The sequence below is a fragment of the Myxocyprinus asiaticus genome, chromosome 16, assembly GCF_019703515.2.
Source record: "Myxocyprinus asiaticus isolate MX2 ecotype Aquarium Trade chromosome 16, UBuf_Myxa_2, whole genome shotgun sequence".
Taxonomy (NCBI): Eukaryota; Metazoa; Chordata; class Actinopteri; order Cypriniformes; family Catostomidae; genus Myxocyprinus; species Myxocyprinus asiaticus.
The window spans coordinates 7,485,362-7,506,979 of NC_059359.1; the positions used below are offsets into that span (position 1 = coordinate 7,485,362).

General features: G+C 37.4%; 2 protein-coding genes across 7 annotated transcripts; one reads left to right on the top strand and one right to left on the bottom strand.

Moving 5' to 3' along the window:
* The first annotated feature begins 316 nt into the window (after positions 1–316).
* Positions 317–13,537, top strand: LOC127453685 (B-cell receptor CD22-like). 5 transcript variants are annotated; one of them, XM_051720266.1, is made up of 12 exons: positions 317–385; positions 495–558; positions 927–1,283; positions 2,500–2,757; positions 2,941–3,210; positions 7,142–7,411; positions 7,732–8,001; positions 10,605–10,686; positions 10,785–10,833; positions 10,934–11,032; positions 11,245–11,369; positions 12,825–13,537. In XM_051720266.1, the coding sequence occupies exons 2-12, from the start codon at positions 510–512 to the stop codon at positions 12,940–12,942; spliced, it is 1,947 nt and encodes a 648-aa protein (XP_051576226.1). In that variant the 5' UTR covers positions 317–385; positions 495–509; the 3' UTR covers positions 12,943–13,537. The 5 variants fall into 5 exon arrangements, 2 of the variants coding, with proteins under 2 accessions (XP_051576226.1, XP_051576227.1); XM_051720267.1 differs by having other exon boundaries at positions 11,245–11,346; XR_007899443.1 differs by having other exon boundaries at positions 10,934–11,369.
* A 142-nt stretch (positions 13,538–13,679) lies between these two features.
* On the bottom strand, positions 13,680–21,213 carry LOC127453689 (uncharacterized). Of its 2 annotated transcripts, none has more exons than XM_051720275.1 (4): positions 21,064–21,213; positions 18,128–18,434; positions 14,597–14,693; positions 13,680–14,512 (listed from the first exon to the last, which is right to left on the bottom strand). In XM_051720275.1, the coding sequence occupies exons 1-4, from the start codon at positions 21,116–21,118 to the stop codon at positions 14,465–14,467; spliced, it is 507 nt and encodes a 168-aa protein (XP_051576235.1). In that variant the 5' UTR covers positions 21,119–21,213; the 3' UTR covers positions 13,680–14,464. The 2 variants fall into 2 exon arrangements, with proteins under 2 accessions (XP_051576235.1, XP_051576234.1); XM_051720274.1 differs by having other exon boundaries at positions 18,051–18,434.
* Positions 21,214–21,618: the final 405 nt, after the last annotated feature.

Sequence of the window (21,618 nt, forward strand, 5' to 3'; positions counted from 1 at the left end):
CAATGACAAAGTCGAATCCAATCTGTGTAAATAAAATGTAAATATACATGTAAATAAAATAAACCACAGCTGTGTTACTGCTGGCTCCTATCACCTATGCGTGTTGTGAACAGAAGAGATGTGGGTGTCAGCAACTTGTGGTTATTGCTCTGTGCACCTTGCTAAAGGTGGAGTAGAGTTTCACTGGAGACAGAGAGGGTGAGATAGAGAGATGGCCAGTCTATCACCTCTACCCTTCACCAACTTCTGCTTTCTCCGGCTCAACATCCTAATCTGTGTGTCTTTACTCTGTCTGATGCCAGTCTGCTCTTTCTTCATCAAATGTGTGTGTCCATGTGTCCACTCTTTGGGTGTTTGCTGAACGGATAAAGAGCATCAGAAGCAGGTACTGTTCATCTGTTCGCAAGCTGCTTCTCATTCATGGAAATTTCTGCTTTCTTGATATCCTAAATGTTACTTATGATCTTTTCTGCTTTAACACACAAACGACATAGGGCTCAAAATCTGAGATGTGGATACATGTAATTGTGACCTTCATTTATTCTACACTTCTGTCAGGTAATAATCTTGGACAGGTATGTTGTGTTTGATATAAACTGGGCTATTAAATCAATTTGGAAAAATGTGATGAGAAATGTTTGAGTTCGTTCTGAAATCTCTGATTTGTAATCACAGACTTGAAATCTTGGAAAATGTGAGACAGACAGAGAGACAGACAGACAGATAGATAGATAGACAGACAAATGTGATTGCAGATACTCTGAGTCTACTCTGTACTCTTAAGTTACATGAATGCCCTTGGTGCACAGGTTATTTATATTGTATTGATCTTTATTTTTTCCTGTGTTTTTATCACTGGTGTCAACAGCATACACCTTAGTGAGGTCAATACGGTCCTCTCTTATTACTCTTCTGTTGCTTTATAGGGGTAGTGGCCAGTAAATGGCTCATCTATTTCTCCAGGACAGATATCTGCGTTTGGGCCGGGACTACAGTAACACTGCCATGTCGCTATGATTACCCCTCACCCTACAGCGCGACACGGGTGATGTGGTTCCACATCTCCACTGAGGGCAGACGGGATATTGCTTACCATGCTGATGGGAACCTTCTGAGCCCCTCGTACAGGGATAGGGTGAAATACATGGGGGGCCACAAAAGATGCAGTGTGCAGATTACCAACGTGAAGCTGAGTGATGCAGGAATGTACCATTTCAGATTCGAGACCGATCACCCGCAGGGCAGATGGACCTCTCCTGATTCAATCAGTCTTTCAGTCACAGGTGAGTTCACACTTCAATGTGTGTTATGTTTTGAATGTTAAAATACTTTAATAACCGGTTTATTGTGCAGAGACAACTATAAGTAAGCCATTCGCAGATTGACTTACTGAAAATTGTAAACATTGTGGATCTGTGCAACTTTTAACATTGTTATGTTTGAACAATCGATTTTCGATTTTTGGCTCAACCTACAGTATGGGGTGTGTTTGGGGTGGGTTGGAATCAAAACTATTAGTAGGCTACATTGAAGGAGAATCCGGCCATATAGGCACCAGAGTATCAAATAAACTTGGGGGTCATCTCTTTTCACTTGGGCCAGTAAGCAACCACTGCATAGCAATGATATAACGTGGCAGCAAATTTTACACTGGCAGTGACCACTCACTTATTCCTCTGAAAATGTTCAAATCTAGTTATTTTTGCAATTGCATTGGTGCTGCGAGTGGCACATACTGCAAATTAGACACTATTTTGCTCAAACAATTCTGCACGAACATTTTAATTTAATGAAAGGAATATTCCGGGTTCAATACAAGTTAAACTCAATCGACAGCATTTGTGGCGTAATAGTGATTACCACAAAAAATTATTTAGACTATCCCTTGATTTGTTTTTTAAAGATTATGGTTACAGTTAGGCACTTACTATGAAAGCAAACGGGGCCAGTCATAAACATTAAAATATACACTGTTCCAAAAGTATAGCCACAAGATGTAAACATTATTCATGATAACATGATATTAATATGATCAAATTACTTACTAACCATATCTGTGTAAAGTTATATCCAATATTAGATTTTTGTCATGACGATATAAGGCCGATAAACCTTGTAATCTGGTAAATGCCGTAACGTCAGTAAATCTATGATTTTATCGCACTAAAATCATGGCAACACATATAACGTTTATTTCTTTTGGCTGTACTTTTGACACAGTGTGTATTTTTACGTTTATGGACAGGCTCCATTCACTTCCATTGTAAGTGCCTACTGTCACAACAATTTTTGCATCTAAATTACTTTTTGTGGTAAGCAACATGCTTGTATGCCACAAATGCTGTCGACTGATCTTAACACAAATACGTGTTTGTATTGAACACGAAACATTCTGCATCTTTTTCACCCAAATGTTGTTCAGGATGTGGCGTGTACCAAATGTAGTTTATGATTTTTATTTGTGGTGAACTACGCTTTTAAATCTTGTTCTGGTTTCAGAGCTTCAGGTACATGTGCATCCAGCGAGAATCGGAAACATGTTTGCTGCCGGGGAGACGGTGTTCCTAAGCTGTGTGGCACGAGGCTGTGCCTCACCTGGCAGGAACTTTGCCCTCTATCGGAATGGACTCAACTTAGGGCAGTCCAGCAAGCTGTCAGCCATCTATAACTTTGACAGCCAGCATGCAGGTACCTACACCTGCCGCCCAATACCACCTCAAAATGTGCAGTCACCGGGAGTCACCCTGGCTCTTGGCTGTGAGTATAAAATAATTCTGATGCTAATAATTAACACAGTAATAAAGTTCAGCTCTTCATTACTTACGTAACGTCAAAGTAGAGGATGTGCAATTCAAATATGCCCTCCCTTGTAGCACTTGCATTTGATATCTCTCTCTCGCTCTCTCTCTCTCTCTCTCTCTCTCTCTCTGTCTGTCTTAGATGCTCCTCGCTACACCACGGTGCAGATGACCCCTCAAGAGGCACTCACGGAGGGCAACTCAGTGACTTTGACCTGCAGCAGTGATGGAGCTCCGCCAGCAGAGAGTTTTGCCTGGTTTAAGGAGGGAGAGAGTGGCAGCTTGCCAGACAGCTTTAAACCTGAGCTGAGACTGTGGAGTTTGGACTACAGGGACCATGGAGAGTACTTCTGTGTTGCCCGCAACACACTCGGCACAGACCGGTCCAGACCGCTTTTAGTAAATGTCACATGTAAGACAAACCCTATAGTTCTTTCATACATTATTGCATTGTTTATCTGCAGATATTTTCATGTAGACATAAAAAACAAATTAGTTGTAGATCTATATGAGGATTTTTAATGGCCGATGCAGATACCATTATCTATATAGCAAGATGGCCGATGGCTGACATCATGCTGATATATATAATACAATTCAATGACAGCAAATAAGGTGTACACAAAATTGTTTAATTGGAATGAATACTTATTCTACACAATTTTTTAAAACAGAAAATGTATTGAAAATCTATTAACAAGGTTGTCAGTGGATTTAGTAACTCGCTCAAGGGGGAACGACCAGTTCTTTTAATCGGTCAAGTGATCACAGTTATCGCCTGATGTCCATAATCTAAAAATGGACAAAGTAATTGCCATGACCAATGTACTGGTCTATCACAAAAATGAATTATTAACTGGTCTCTTTGCATAACTGATCTTATTAACATGCTTTTATAAACAGACCCTTTTCAGATTTGCAGGTTTGCAATGTGGATGTAAACTATTGCAGGGGAAACTTCTATAGTGATAAATAGGAGACCACAGCAAATATTATTTCTGCATTCCCATTTGCACCAACCCCAAAAGAAAAAATCCACTATTATGTTTCAATGACTGTCCAAAAAAGGATTAGGGCAGTCAGGGCAGAGGAAGATGCCTAATATATTGTCATTCCCTTAGCAGTTGAAACCTTTCGCCACAGTGGTAACTATTTTTTTTTTTTTTTTTTTTTACTAATTTCAGGGCAATATAATACAAAATATAGTGTTATACATTGACACTTAATAATTTAAAAATGTGTGCTAGATTTACGCTGCTAAATAAGGTGGAAACGTGTCTTTAAAGTCTGTGAAAAGGGTCCATATTACAGCTTTTTTTTTTATATTTTTTTTCAGTGAATCATAGAGTAGGTCAAAATGACAGCTTATTTGAAGGGATAGTTTAAATTAGAGAATTGTTATTTTTGGGTGAACTATCCCTTTACTCACCCTCATGTCATCCCAGATGTGTGTGACTTTCTTTCTTCTACTGAACACAAAGATTTATATCTCAGCTCTGTAGGTTCATATAATGCAAGTGAATGGAAGCCAAAAATTTGAAGTTCCAAAAAGCATATAAATTCATCATAAAATAAACGACTCCAGTTGTTAAATACATGTCTTCATAATCGATATGATAGTTGTGGATGAGAAATAGATACAAATTGAAATCCTTTTTTACTATAAGTCTACACTTTCACATTCGTCTTCTTTTGTTTTAGGCGATTCACATTCTTTGTGCATGTCGCAACCAACTGGGCAGGGAGGTGATTTATAGTTAAAAAGGACTTAAATATTGATCTGTTTCTCACCCACCTATCATATTGCTTCTGAAGACATATTAAACCACTGGAGTTGAATGGATTACTTTTCTGCTGTCTTTATGTGCTATTTGGACCTTCAAAGTTCTTGCCACCATTCACTTGCACTGTGAGGACCTACAGAGCTGAGATATTCTTCTAAAAATCTTTGTGTTCAGCAGAAGAAAAAAAGTCATACACATCTGGGATGGCAAGAGGGTGAGTAAACTTGGGGTGAACTTTCCCTTTAAGAAATGTCTCTTTTTTTCTGGTGTAGAAAGACACCAGACATATGAACTTTTCCCTTTCTCTAATTAGATTTTTTTGCTGAGTTTGTCTTTTTGAGTGAGAGTTTCTTTCAGTTACAGGTTCTTGTGTAATAACTTTAATTTCGTTATGTCAGATTGTCACACATTGTCTGCCAACCTTCACTATATCAAAGTTCAAATCATGTGTACAAATAGAAAATATTAGGGAACCACATCTGCAATGAATACTTTGCAATGAAAGAAGTAATTGCATGGATTTCATGAAACTATAACTTTCCACTTGTTTGGATTTGAACAAACCCATAACTTTCAGCACATAACTGGTCACACGTTATGGTCTAACAATGCTCTTCATTCCTCAAAGAAGTTTGTTAGACTGAAGCAATAATTGTACAATTGTAATAAATATTTCGGTAACATTTTACAATAAGGTTCCATTTGTTAACATTAGTTAACAATGTTAGTTAACATGAACTAACAATGGACAATATTTGACAGCATTAATTAATCTTGGTAAGTGTTAATTTCAACATATAGTAATAAATTTTTAAAATCAAAAGTTGTACATGTTAAAATTAGTAATGCACTATGAACTAACATGAACTATAATAAACAATTAGACGCTGCCTGGCCAAAAAAACAAACAAAAAAAAAAGTCACCATTTGGATTTAAATAAGAAGATACTTAAGAGCTATGACTGGATCATTATTGCAGTGATTAATATGTTTCAGCTGGCAACAATTCTTTTAACCCTAACTGATGCAGTGTGTAGCTTCTCATGTTTAAGCAACCATTTCAGAAGACGAATCCCATGGTCATGGACATTTTTTTACTGTGTTTCAGAAGGGGTAAATTATTGGCCTGCATCAAGCAAATAAAACAACTAAGGAGATTGCTGAAATCGCTGGAATTGGGTAAAGAACTGTCCAACACATTATTAAAACCTGGAAGGATAGTGGTGAACTGTCAACTTTGCGGAAGAAATGTGGTCAAAATCTTGAATGATTGTGATCAGAGATCACTAAAACGCTTGAAGTCACATCGTAAAAAATCGTCAGTAGAACTCACGGCTGTGTTTAATTGTGAAAATAAGAGAATTTCCACAAGCATAATGTGACGAGAACTTACAGGATTGGGACTAAACAGCTGTGTGGCCACAAGAAAGCCACTTGTTAGTGAGGCTAATTGAAAAAAAACAAAAAACAACTTAAGTTTGCTAGGGAGCATAAAGATTGGACTGTGCAGCAATGGAAAAAGGTCATGTGGTCTGATGAGTCCAGATTTACCCTATTCCAAAGCGATGGATGCGTCAGGGTAAGAAGGGAAGCACATGAAGCGATGCACCCGTCATGCATAGTGCCCACTGTACAAGCCTCTGGAGGCAGTGTTATGATCTGGGGTTGCTTCAGTTGGTCAGGTCTAGGCTCAGCAATGTTATGCGGCAATAAAATGAAGTCAGCTGACAACCTGAATGTACTGAAATCAATGGATTTTTTTCTTCCCTGATGGCACGGGCATATTCCAGGCCAACAATGCCAAGATTCATCAGGCTCAAATTGTGAAAGAGTGGTTCAGGGAGCATGACTGAGGAATAATTTTCACACATGAATTGGCCACCACAGAGTCCTGACCTTAACCCCACTGAAAGTCTTTGGGATGTGCTGGAGAAGACTTAACTAAGTGATTCGACTCTCCAGTCATCAATACAAAATCTCAGCCAAAAATAAATGCAACTCTGGACAGAAATAAATGTTGTGACGTTGCATAAGGTTGTCGAAACAACACCACGACGAATGCGTGTCGTAATCAAATTAAAGGCGGTCCAATGAAATATAAGAGTATGCAACTCTTTTTTGGCCAGGCAGTGTATTTTATTAACTAACATTAACAAAGAGTAATAAATGTTGTAAAAAATATATTGTTCATTGTTAGTTTATTATACCTAATTGTGGCAGATGTCACTGCATTCCCTACCAAGGAGGAAGCGGAGACAAGGTGGACTGTTCACATAGACTTTAATTACATGTAATTCACTTAGACATAGCATGCACACAATATGTGCAACTCTCTCTCTCTCGAACTGGTGTCTCTGGCTCCTCTTTATCCCTCTCACGCTGATTGGGGTAATCCTCATGGCCCGGCCATGCCCTCCTCCTCGTCACACCAATTTATTAACTAATGTTATCCAATGGAACCTTATTGTAAAGAGTTACTAATATTTCTAAACAACAGCAATTTTTGGGCCTTATTATGTGCTTTTCTGTTAAGTAATATGTAATTGTGTGCGTTTCTAGACTCCCCAAAGAACACCAGAATCATGGTCAGTCCTAAAGGAGATATCATGGAAGGGTTTGCCGTCAATCTGACCTGCAGCAGCAACGGAAACCCTCCTGTGCAGAAATACACCTGGTATAAAGTGAACGGCGGTCAGCCCTGGACCAAAGGCTCTGTGCAGAATCTCACCTTCCCCAGTGTGCGTTCCCATCATGCTGGACAGTACTACTGCACTGCATGGAACACTTTTGGCATGGGAACATCACCCACTGTTACATTTACAGTGCTTTGTAAGTTTATACCTATACTTTCAGGGTTCCATCCGTCAAGGAAAACCTTGGAGTTAACATGATCAATGTCCCAAATTTGCTTACTTGATTTGTGCAGAATATTCAATATTTCTTCTTCAGTTTAAGACATAACGTTTATTTTTTTATTTTTTTAAATCCTAAAACTTTCGGTCTAGATGTATACGTGTGTGTGTATACATCTATTTATATATATATATATATATATATATATATATATATATATATATATATACAGATTTCAGAAGATGCCTTATGCAAAACTAATTAGTTTTTTCTAACCTCTCTCTCCTGTCTCTCAGATGCCCCCAAAAACACTTCTGTGCTGGCTCGTCCCTCCACAGTGATCGAAGCGGGCAGCTCACTGACGCTGACCTGCAGCAGTCAGGCCAACCCGGCGGTGGAGAACTACACCTGGCATCGGATCAATTCAGCTGATGCCTGGGAAACTCGATCAGGTCCCAGCTACACCATTGCTGAGGTCAGCCCTGGAGCCAGCGGCCAGTACTACTGCGAGGCCCGCAACCGCATCGGAGCACACAGCTCCCCTGTCCTGACAGTGAAAGTTCGAGGTTAGTACATTACACAATGTGTTCAACAGTATATTTCATTGTTTGTTTGTTTGTTTGTTTGTAACCAATCCAAGTAACCAATGTGCTTGGGGGCCTTTGACTACTTAGGGGCCCTAATCTGTTGCAAAAATTATGTGCATAGTATAAATAAATATCAAAACTAATCTTTTACATTTTGTTGATTGTCAGTGTAAAACTATATTAAAATAAAATAATCTGTTTTTTTATTGGAACATCTAATATATTTTGGTTTAATAAATGAATAGCTGTTGTAAAATCCAGACAAATCCACATTCTTCATTTATTCTGCAAGTTCTTAAATTGCTTGCCAACCATAAAAACCTAAGGGGCCGTTCACACCCAGTGCCTTTTTGCGTCCGTCTGCGCTGTTTTTCAATTGTTTTTATATGTAAACATAAGCTAGATGGATGTCTTTGAACGCTGCACCACATATCACAGTTTTTTCACCGTCTCTCGCAGGAGTGCCATGTTTTATAGATGGCGTGTCACGTTAAAAACAGCTTTAACTTTTAAAAATGCAGCTCAAGACACCTACTTTCTTTTATAATCATTGCGCTGTACCTAAATGACTAATTTCAGGCGTGAAACTCTGAATGGCACAAGCTGATAAGTTCTTTGAACTTGTTATCTGTTAGACAGTCAGCTAGCTCACATGTGATATGTCAAGCCAGTCAGCTCACATGGTGTAATATTAGAGGTCCTCTGACATGTAATCGGGTAGCCAATTAACTTCCGTACTCTCTGGTTTCACTGTTTCACGCTGTGAGAGTTTTCTCTGAAACCCTCCTCCCCAAGCTCCAAGTGTCTATATCTGATAAATGGGGATTATATTTATGTCTAATAGTGCAGCAGCATATCATACATGCTTGATGCAGCATGTCTTTTTCTAATTGTACTGCAGCAGCAGCATGTCCATATCTAGTCCGCCAAGACCAATTTCCTATCAATATGTCATACTCACATTAACATGCTAAATATATCCGTGAATTTTTTAAGCGCAAGATTGTGTTTGTTCTGAACAAAATTTGCTGAAAACGATTACTGCAGATTTCACTTTTAGGTTCAAACCTTTAAAAACATCGCTTTTCCTAAAAAAAGTCAAAACAGAACATTATTATGCTTTATTAAAAAACAATTCTCTGTTTTTTAAATGTAACATCGGTTACACTTTATTTTTACGTCCTTGTTACAGTGTAATTACACACGTAAGTACTGAGTAATCTTACTTAACAACATGTACTTACAATAGGATTAGGGTTTGGGTTTGGTTTGGTTTAGGGTTAGTTGCATGTAATTATGCATAATTTACTGTTATTACTATAGTCATTACAAGGACACTGTAAAATAAAGTGTTACCGTAACATCTGATATGTCAATCATTCCAGCTCTAAAGTCTTATTGGATGAGTCACGTTTGAAGTCATAATAAAATCCAGATAAATGCCCAACTGTGATAGCAGTCTAAGGGGCAATTCACACCAAACAAGTTTACACATCCATATGTGCTGTTTTTCAATAGTTCCTTTTACTATTGTGCCACGTCTCACTGTTTTTCAGCGTCTCGCACATAGGCACCACATTTTTTAGACAGCATGTAATTTAAAAAGAACTTCAACTTTTAAAAACGCATCTCGAGATACCTGCGTTCTTTAATATTTGTTGCACTGCGTATAGTTTTTTTAACGCAAGAATGTATTCGGTCCAAATAGGCTGTTGAATAAAAAACTAAAAGTGGTTCTAAAAACCCTCCAACTTCTCCAAAACATGAAATACACATCAGAATATCACAATCCATGGTGAAAACTGTAACAAAGTTCAATGGAAAAGAAGGAGGCGAGAACCGGCTTGACAATATAAATAATCTTTTAATAAAACAAAAAGACACAAACATAAACACATGCAGGGCAGCTGCCCATAACCCTCTCTTTCTCTAACTGCCACCTCTGGATGCCTTTATCCCTCTCGAGGGATTGATTAGACTGATTAGGGGCTGGGTGTGCAGCATCACGACTTGGCCCCGCCCTCCTCCCTGCCACACTCCTCCCTTCTTTTCTTCAGGCCGGGGAGCCCCCGGCATGATGTACATGGGGTGCCCATCCCCATCCCCGCCTCTTTGGACCTGGGAGGGTGACAAGAAAAAAATGGGAATGGGTACAGGGAAATGGGAAAAGGGAATGGCCAGCATGGAGTGACAGCGGGAGAGAGAGAGAAAAATAAAACTTACTTAAAAGCCCCTCCTCCCCTCGCGGTCGGCGGCCATTCCTCCGCTCTCAGGCGGCCAGGCTCTTCCGTCCCCCGGCGGATGGCCACGGCTGCTCTGTTGGGGTGGATGGTAGTGGTGAGGACTCTACTAAGATGCATCCCTCCTCCTTCCCGGGTTTCGGCACCAGTGTAATAACGTTCAATAGAAAGGAGGTGGTGAGAACTGGCTTGACTGGCCCTCCTCCCTGACACAAAACATCCACTATTATTGAATCATAGAAAATGGACCAGATTCATACCAAAATGGTGTAAAGTTTTTAATAGATCAATTATATTACTGTATGCCCATGACTGAAGAGCTGCTGTGGTTTCTATGTCCAGGGCGACTAAAGGTGATTGCACTGGCATCTGCAGTGGGTGTGTCTGTCGGACTGATCTCCTTAACTGTGGTCGTCATGATCAGGTGATCGTATGATCGCTCAGGCTTTTATGCTACCTGTAATAATAAACGTTTTATATTCTCTTTGATTTTACACAAACCATTTCACATTTATTTCACAGTAAAAACATGCATCGTGTGGACACTGAAAATCTTGAGGAAGAAAAACAGGTCACTGACTCAGTCAGTTTGTGTTCTATATTTTATTCTGTCATTATAATATCTAACCTTAAATATATTCATTAAATTATGATTTTCTCATAAAAAACAGTGTTCACCAATAGTTGATTTACCAGCGAGCGATACTCTATTCAGGGAATCAACTTCAGAGACTTTTCTCCTCAAGAGCAAAAAAATGTCAGACATCCTGGTAAGATTTATAATTTCAGATCCTCCTCCAGTAATTTCAGTCACTGCAGAGGGCCTTGTCCCAATTCAAAGATGGATGGGACACATGTGTTTTATATGGTCAAATACTGTCTCCAAAATATTGGTACAGAGCCATATGTGGACAGGAAATGAAAGAGGAGAATGTGGCACATACTTGCATGTCACAATGCTTTTATCTTGTGTCTGGTCTAGGAGGACCCAGAGGAGATGTATGAAAGTTCCCACCCTTCCATCGTACCCCTGAAAGAAGTCCCTCAGAGTGCTGAAGAACCGGGAAAAATCAACTACATTACGGTGCATTATTCACACATGCCCAGGTTAAACACAGTTACAAAGTCTATACAGTATTGTGCTGGTTTGTTGCTGTTCCCAGTCATATCAAGGCAAGAGATGTTGCAATTGAAAAAAATTATATTTTAAGATTTATGCATTTCAATTTCATAACAAAATTCCATCAAATTTAATTCAGTAATCTTTCATAAAATAAAACTATATATATATATATATACACACTGGTGAACAAAAGTTTGGAATAATGTACAGATTTTGCTCTTATGGAAAGAAATAGGTACTTTTATTTAATGTGAAAAATTACTATTAAAACTACTTCAAAGAGTTCTCATCAAAAAATCCTTCACGTGCAGCAATGACAGCTTTGCAGATATTTGGCATTCTAGCTGTCAGTTTGTCCAGATACTCAGGTGACATTTCACCCCACGCTTCCTGTAGCACTTGCCATAGATGCGGCTGTCTTGTCGGGCACTTTTCACGCACCTTACAGTCTAACTGATCCCACAAAAGCTCAATGGGGTTAAGATCCATAACACTCTTTTCCAATTAACTGTTGTCCAATGTCTGTGTTTCTTTGCCCACTCTATCCTTTTCTTTTTGTTTTTCTGTTTCAAAAGTGGCTTTTTCTTTGCAATACTTCCCATAAGGCCTGCACCCCTGAGTCTTCTCTTTACTGTTGTACATGAAACTGGTGTTGAGCGGGTAGAATTCAATGAAGCTGTCAGCTGAGGACATGTGAGGTGTCTATTTCTCAAACTAGAGGCTCTGATGTACTTATCCTCTTGTTTAGTTGTACATCTGGGCCTTCCACATCTCTTTCTGTCCTTGTTAGAGCCAGTTGTCTTCAGTTTCTTTGGCAATTTCAAGTACTGTATAGCCTCAAAACAATGATTGACTGACGGGTTTCTAGAGAAAGCTGTTTCTTTTTTGCCATTTTTGGCCTAATATTGACCTTAAGACATGCCAGTCTATTGTATACTGTGGAAACAAAAACAAACACAAACACAATGTTAAGCTTCATTTAACGAACTAAATAGCTTTCAGATGTGTTTGATATAATGACAAGTGATTTTCTAGTACCAAATTAGCAATTTAGCATGATTACTCAAGGATAAGGTGTTGGAGTGATGGCTGCTGGACATGGGGCCTGTCTAGATTTGATCAAAAATGATTTTCTTAAATAGTGATAGTGCTGTTTTTTACATCAGTAATGTCCTGACTATACTTTGTGATCATTTGAATGCCACTTTGGTGAATTAAAGTACCAATTTCCTTCTGAAACAGCTAAATCTGAGCATTACTGACCACCAGTATATATATATATATATATATATATATATATATAGTTTTATTAATTTAATTTTGTTAAACATTATAAAATTCAATTTGATGGAATTTTGATCTGAAATTAAAATGGATAAATCTTAAAAATAAGCTAAAATATTTTTTTTTGAGTGTGTGTTTTTCCTCTTCATTTACAGTCTGGATCAGGTGAAGGTCACAAACATACCTCCAGATGGTGAAAAGAAACTCAAAGACAGCCCTGATGTTGTTTTCACCAAGCAGCCAAGAGAGGGGACCGCAAAATCTGGAATTTGAAGAGGTCTACACAAGGGCGTGGATTTTGGCATTTACCCATGTTTCCACTGATCATAGTAAAAATAATTATTTATTGAGATAATGTCTTAAAATAATGTCTAAAACAAAATAAACTTACTTGAGAAGAAAAATGGTGCAAGATAATGAGACTGAATACAGTATATCTTGAATTAAGTTTATTTTTCATATCACATTGGAAAATTGCTGTTTGGTTTAAACAGAATTCTTACTAAATTTTATGACATTTATGCTTAAAACAAGACAAAACAGTTTAACAATTTGGTAAGAAAAATAAACTTAATTCAGGATACCTTTCACTGAAAACAAGTCTTAATATATCATGCAATTTTGCTTCATAAGTACATTTATGGACCACTGAAATGATATAGGTTGTACCTCAGCAAGATCTGAGAATAGGTGGTACAGGTAGAAGTTCTTTGAATGTTATTTTTCATTATGTCCAGCTGCAGTTTGTTCTTTTAAAAATCCAGTTGCTCCAAAAAGATATATGATTTTACAGATACCATGTAAAAAGAATATCCCACTTTAAAATTCCAAATTATGTATTATGTATTATGTATTCAGAACTCTCAAATAAATTTCTTATCCAATGTCAACAAAGAGTCTGTTTTTAATGATGCTTAGGATTTTTAGGATAATTTATGGTGGATTGGATAAGAAATCACTTTTTATGATTTAAAATACATAAAGTGTTTGATCCAGAACATGACTTCTAATAAGTTTTTATTTATTTATTTATTTTATAGGGACAGTACAAAGCACATGCTAATTTGTATCTGAGGTCCCTAGATAGGCTTTATCTTAAACCTGCAAATTATACTTATCAAACCCCAAACAACAAGACAGAGAAAGCAGAACAATCTTCCTGCATACTTCAACAACATATTTAATTGAACAATAAGCACAGTACATATAGTATACAGAGGGGTCCAAAAGTTTGAGACCACATTGGAAATTTCCTTGATTCCGTTGAAGCACACAAGATGCTCTTTGGAACATTCTCAAACCAACATGGATAACATGGATCATCAGGTTTTGTACAAAAACTTGTGGTGTCCAATCAGTCCCCCTAGTATAGTGCCAGAAGGCAATGTGGTCACTCTGATATGCAGTATAGCTGCAGTGACATTTAAAATACAAGATACTTTATACAAGATAGGTATACATATACAACATATAGACTGCAAAAGGTGAAAATAAATCAGAATGGAATTGAATACTGGGTGATGTGCACAAGATCACATAAATAGATAAATAAATGACATAAAACTATGATAAATGGAGCAAACAAACAGGAAAGGCCAAACCATCAATTTGCATTCACACATTTGGCAACTTACAGTGCATTCAAGCTATATATTTTATCAGCATATATGTTCCCTGAGAATCGAAACCGATGACCCAAGCTACAGAAACATTGTTTTGATCCCAGTTTCAGTTCACTCTCACCAGCATATCTTATCTCCAATCTATTTCCTCATCCTCTGTGGTAATAAGATGCTTATTGGTGATGAGTTTTTTTGTTTAAAGTGATCTGGACCTCTGTCTCCTGAAAAACAAAGCCATTTTCCATGAGTTTCTAGGACCAGAAATAACAAAACAACACACTTATCAAACCAAGTGCTTTGCTTACCGTGCCTTGCATATAGTGTAAATCACAATGCCTGTTATTATGAAGATGAGAATGACTCCAAACACAATGCCAATAGTGGTTGAAGCAGTACTTCTCGCTGCAAGGGATATAAGAAAATGTAAGTCTTCCAGATATTGGTTTTGCACATATAAATGTATATACTGTATAATTTAGAAAGACCACAAGCATTACAACTGCTTACTGCCATAACAGCCACAATCACATGACTTCCTGTCTACATCTAACAATGACATGGTAAAAAATTAATGTCAGTTCACAAAATGATTTAACAGTCAAAATGTGTGACTGACAAATTGATTTATTTGTGCTGAATAATATCATGTTGACTGGTGACTGTTGGTGAGGATTTTTTAAAATACAAATCCTTCGATGTCATGAAAGCTAGACAGGTTTCTTTGAGGAAGTATCTTTAAATGTAAAAACAGGAACCCAGTTCTCACCATACAGAGAACATTGCCCAATGGAAAATAGACAAGAAATAACAGACAATTCCATTGTTTTCGCCTATTGTCACATACATATATTGTCACTTGTTTATGTTAACTTTTAAAATTTATAATTTTTTTATTTCAGATATAATTTTTATAATTAACACAACTACATTTCATTGTTATAGGGTGTTTTAGTCAATCTTTTTATAAAAACAAACAAACACAAATGTTCATTATTTCAGAATGCAGAGGAATAACCTGGTTAAATTAATTCTGGTAAGACTTTACAAAAAGATTCCATTTGTTAAAGTTAGTTAAAGGTGCAATATGTAACAATTTTCATGTAATGTTCGCCTTTTTTTTGCCAATATGTGAACGGCTTGTAATGCAGCTTAAAAAATGAGCCCTTCCCGGACTTCCTAGGTTGCCTATTAAAGCCTGTAGACTGATTTTCATGTGAAGGGAGCGGGTCGCTTTTGCCGGGAAAATCCAAAGGATGTGATGTTTATGCTCGCTCCCGAGAGCCTTGCCTCAGTGCTTCCGCTATTCAACAGCGACAACAAACTGCAACACTAGGTAACATTATCTTAGAGATGGAATCCAGCAAACGTCCGGCTCCCAGCACAACACCGACTCCTACACAAACTCAGAGTAAGCCAAAAAAACAAACAAACAAAAAAACATTTATCTACTGAATCCCATCTGGCTAAGTGGGAACGTGATCATGGTTGAGCGAAAACTAGAGTGAACATCGGCAGGGCATTTGATCCCAGGAGGGACCTTCATTCGGTTTTGGGGATCAAAACCGACCCTGAATTGGCGTTCTTCTTATTGGACAGGTAAGCTTACATAACTGCAAAGCATGTGAAATATAAGAACTGATCTGTATAATTTTAGCTAACTTGATCTTGCCTGCCAACGCTGACGAATTGCAAGCTACCTTGCTTCGTAATTTTCAAATAACTTCAACGATCTTCTCTTTATACTAAAAGTCAGGTATACAGGATAAATTTAAGCAAATACGCTGGTTTCTTGATCGTTGTTCAACATATGGCATACAAAACATATAATAGTACAACATAACTGCAGTGCAACAGTAAACTGTCTGGTATAGTTCGGTAGTATGTAGCTGTATGTGTGTATCAGTATGCTATGTTAGCTGATAAGTAGTTTTAGATTAGTCTCAAAGTTTGTAGTAAAACAATCGTAACTGTGTAATTTTAATTCTGCTACCTCATCTGTCAGCATGATGACGGTGAATCACGTTCAGTCTCTTTGTACGTTGCATCTTTGTTTTGGTCCATGCCGTGTCCCTATGGAGTGTGTGCACGAGTGCGAGCAACAGGTAGCTGGCTGCAGTTCACTTAACGGCCACAGGTGTCATTAATAACAAGGGTTTCTGAATCTTACATACTGCGCCTTTAAATTGTTTAAAAATAATGCACACCGGAGGTGTAACGGTCACTCTGCGCATTACCCCCTTTGGGTGTGCATTATTTTTAAATAATCCAACGGTCCGTCGTCAATTATTCCTTACTTAAAAAACACAACATCAACTTTAAAAATGTTTTAGTATAGGTTGAACTTAACGTTAACCAAGATAAATAATTGCTGTAAAAGTATTATTCATTGTTAGTTCATGTTAACTAATGTTAGCAAATGGAAACTTATTGTAAAATGTGTTCTTAAAGGTGCAGTATGTAAGATTCAGAAAACCTTGTTATTAATGACACCTGTGGCCGTTAAGTGAACTGCATCCAGCTACCTGTTGCCAAAAAAATGACGTAATGTACAAAGAGACTGAACGTGATTCACCGTCATCATGCTGACAGATGAGGTAGCAGAATTAAAATTACACAGTTACGATTGTTTTACTACAAACTTTGAGACTAATCTAAAACTACTTATCAGCTAACATAGCATACTGATACACACATACAGCTACATACTACCGAACTATACCAGACAGTTTACTGTTGCACTGCAGTTATGTTGCACTATTATATGTTTTGTATGCCATATGTTGAACAACAATCAAGAAACCAGCGTATTTGCTTAAATTTATCCTGTATACCTGACTTTTAGTATAAAGAGAAGATCGTTGAAGTTATTTGAAAATTACGAAGCAAGGTAGCTTGCAATTCGTCAGCGTTGGCAGGCAAGATCAAGTTAGCTAAAATTACACAGATCAGTTCTTATGGCACTATATTTCACATTGCAGTTATGTAAGCTTACCTGTCCAATAAGAAGAATGCCAATTCAGGGTCGGTTTTGATCCCCAAAACCGAATGAAGGTCCCTCCAGGGATCAAATGCCCTGCCGATGTTCACTCTAGTTTTCGCTTTACCACGATCTTAGCCAGACGGGATTCAGTAGATAAATGTTTGATAAACTCTGAGTTTGTGTAGGAGTCGGTGTTGTGCTGGGAGCCGGACGTTTGCTGGATTCCATCTCTAAGATAACGTTACCTAGTGTTGCAGACAGTTGTCGCTGTTGAATAGCGGAAGCACTGAGGCAAGGCTCTCGGGAGCGCGCATAAACGTCACATCCTTTGGATTTTCCCGGCAAAAGCGACCCGCTCCCTTCACATGAAAATCAGTCTACAGGCTTTAATAGGCAACCTAGGAAGTCCGGGAAGGGCTAATTTTTTTAAGCTGTGTTACAAGCCGTTCACACATTGGCCAAAAAAAAAAAAAAGGCGAATATTACATGAAAATTGTTACATATTGCACCTTTAATATCTTTAATAATGAATGGTATAATAATCTTCTTTTTGTCCTTTTTGGAGCTTGAAAGATTTGGACCCCATTAACTTGCATTGTATGGATATAAACACATCATATCTCCTTTGTAATATTTTCTTTACGCAGAAGAAAGGAAAATCAGACGTTTCATAAGGGTGAGTAAATAATGAGAGAATAATAACTTTTGGGCGAACTATTCCTTTAAGTGCTGTTGCCAATATGAGATAAATTTCAACACTGTTCTTGTTTATATCTTACAGAAAACCAGTAGAGTCACTCCTTTCTGTCCTGGGAGCTTAGCCTTCAGGTGATCAGTGATGAATCGGAATACGTACACACTGCTGTCTGTTGATCTCAGGTCAGATATCTTCAGAGAGCAGTTCTTGCTGCCTTTCTGCCCAAAGTATTGCACTCGGCCCTGGTACGAGGGCTCTGGGAATATCCCTTCACTATGGTAAACATATCTTTCAGTGATGCATTGGCTTTGATTCAGACACCACATCTCTGAGAGCACTTTGTGTGGTGTTCCCTGGTCTGACCCATCAGGGTAGTCATAGATGCAGGACAGAACTACTGATGACCCAACTGAAGCATAGACTGGGTCCACAGGGACACGCACTATCCAGTCAGTAGCAAGAACACCTGAAATGGAAATTTACGTACACTGTAAAAAGTGCATGTAAAACCAACAGTAACTTACTGCACTGCAAAAACTTTTAAATCATTGTTATTATATAAATATAATAATAAAATATCTTGAATTAAGCTGCATTATGCAACTTAACCAGCTTGAAGCATAGGCCTAAATCTAACATATAGTTAAAAAATATAGTAAAAAAGAAATTTTTTCTATTTTAATTGTAATATTTTAATATTTAACTATTTTCATAAAAAAAAAATCTAAACACTTAAAAATGATATATATATATATATATATATATATATATATATATACAGGTGCATCTCAATAAATTAGAATGTCGTGGAAAAGTTCATTTATTTCAGTAATTCAACTCAAATTGTGAAACTCGTGTATTAAATAAATTCAGTGCACACAGACTGAAGTAGTTTAAGTCTTTGGTTCTTTTAATTGTGATGATTTTGGCTCACATTTAACAAAAACCCACCAATTCACTATCTCAAAAAATTAGAATATGGTGACATGCCAATCAGCTAATCAACTCAAAACACCTGCAAAGGTTTCCTGAGCCTTCAAAATGGTCTCTCAGTTTGGTTCACTAGGCTACACAATAATGGGGAAGACTGCTGATCTGACAGTTGTCCAGAAGACAATCATTGACACCCTTCACAAGGAGGGTAAGCCACAAACATTCATTGCCAAAGAAGCTGGCTGTTCACAGAGTGCTGTATCCAAGCATGTTAACAGAAAGTTGAGTGGAAGGAAAAAGTGTGGTAGAAAAAGATGCACAACCAACCGAGAGAACCGCAGTCTTATGATTGTCAAGCAAAATTGATTCAAGAATTTGGGTGAACTTCACAAGGAATGGACTGAGGCTGGGGTCAAGGCATCAAGAGCCACCACACACAGACATGTCAAGGAATTTGGCTACAGTATTCCTCTTGTTAAGCCACTCCTGAACCACAGACAATGTCAGAGGTGTCTTACCTGGGCTAAGGAGAAGAAGAACTGGACTGTTGCCCAGTGGTCCAAAGTCCTCTTTTCAGATGAGAGCAAGTTTTGTATTTCATTTGGAAACCAAGGTCCTAGAGTCTGGAGGAAGGGTGCAGAAGCTCATAGCACAAGTTGCTTGAAGTCCAGTGTTAAGTTTCCACAGTCTGTGATGATTTGGGGTGCAATGTCATCTGCTGGTGTTGGGTCATTGTGTTTTTTGAAAACCAAAGTCACTGCACCTGTTTACCAAGAAATTTTGGAGCACTTCATGCTTCCTTCTGCTGACCAGCTTTTTAAAGATGCTGATTTCATTTTCCAGCAGGATTTGGCACCTGCCCACACTGCCAAAAGCACCAAAAGCTGGTTAAATGACCATGGTGTTGGTGTGCTTGACTGGCCAGCAAACTCACCAGACCTGAACCCCATAGAGAATCTATGGGGTATTGTCAAGAGGAAAATGAGAAACAAGAGACCAAAAAATGCAGATGAGCTGAAGGCCACTGTCAAAGAAACCTGGGCTTCCATACCACCTCAGCAGTGCCACAAACTGATCACCTCCAAGCCACGCCGAATTGAGGCAGTAATTAAAGCAAAAGGAGCCCCTACCAAGTATTGAGTACATATACAGTAAATTAACATACTTTCTAGAAGGCCAACAATTCACTAAAAATGTTTCTTTTTATTGGTCTTATGATGTATTCCAATTTTTTGAGATAGTGAATTGGTGGGTTTTTGTTAAATGTGAGCCAAAATCATCACAATTAAAAGAACCAAAGACTTAAACTACTTCAGTCTGTGTGCACTGAATTTATTTAATACACGAGTTTCACAATTTGAGTTGAATTACTGAAATAAATGAACTTTTTCACAACATTCTAATTTATTGAGATGCACCTGTATATATATATATACACACACACACACACACATATATAAACATTCATTTCTCTGAAAACAAGTTTTATTATCTTATGCATTTTTATTTCAAGTAAATTTATCTTGTTTTAAGGATATTTATATAATTTTAATAGAGAACAATTAAAATATAATGGTTAAGAAAAAAAAACTATTTTAGTGCATGGGAACAAATAACTCGTTAGTTTGTGTATTTTATGCAGTACCATTTTGAAATGACTTATTGCATAAGTTTACAGCAAACCATACAATGACTTGCAGTATATTTGTACCTTACTTGAAATGAATTATGGCAGTTGTTTGTATGTTGTTTATTAATTTACAGTGATTACAGTACTGTAGATCCAGTAACCAATTACAGTATAAAGTAACTACAATCTGTTACAGGTTAAAAATAGTGATACATAAAAGCCTTTTTTGTTTGAATTCAGTCATCGAATTTTCAGGGAGTACAGCAGCACATATGGACAACAACAACATAATTTAAACAGTTTTTTGTTTACATGCTCCATTGAAAATGCAGCAATAATACTGTGAAAACAACAAGAGTCAGTGTATGGGAAATCTTTAGTTTGAAGGAATTCAAAATGAGTTTCTAACAGCTACTGTGGTTGGGAACAAAGTGAACCCTAAACGCCCTTTATATCTGTGCATGCTAAAGCAACTGTACCATAACTTATGTTAGTGGTGTTTCATTGTGCAGTGATAAAGATGTAATCTCACCTGATAGAATTAAAGACATCAGAGGCCATCTGCCTGGAAGGAGATTTGGAACCATTTTTGCTACCTTAAGTACAGTATTTCTTTACTGTGCAGTACTAGGGTTAAGAGATCAGAGTTGTCTAGTTTTTGTTCCTCCTTTTCATTATTATGTCATTATTTCCTGCATTTACACAGTTCCATCTTTGTTTGTGTTTCATGTGTGTTGCATGATGGGTATACTTAAAAAGAACATAGTATAAAACAATATTAAAGAAATATTCTGGGTTAAAAAAAAGTTAAGCTCAGTTGACAGCATTTGTGACATAATGTTGATTACCAAAAAAAAAAAAAAAATCGCCACTTCTATTCTTTAAGAAAAAGCAAAAATCTAAGTTACAGTGGAAGTGAATAGGATCAAATTTGTGAGTGTTTAAAGGCAGAAATATGAAGCTGATAATTTAATAAAATCACTTACATTAATTCGTCTGTTAATACTTGTGTAATATTTTAGCTGTAAAGTTGTTTATATAGTAATTCTATGGTTGTTTTAGGGTTTACAGCATTATGTCGTGATGG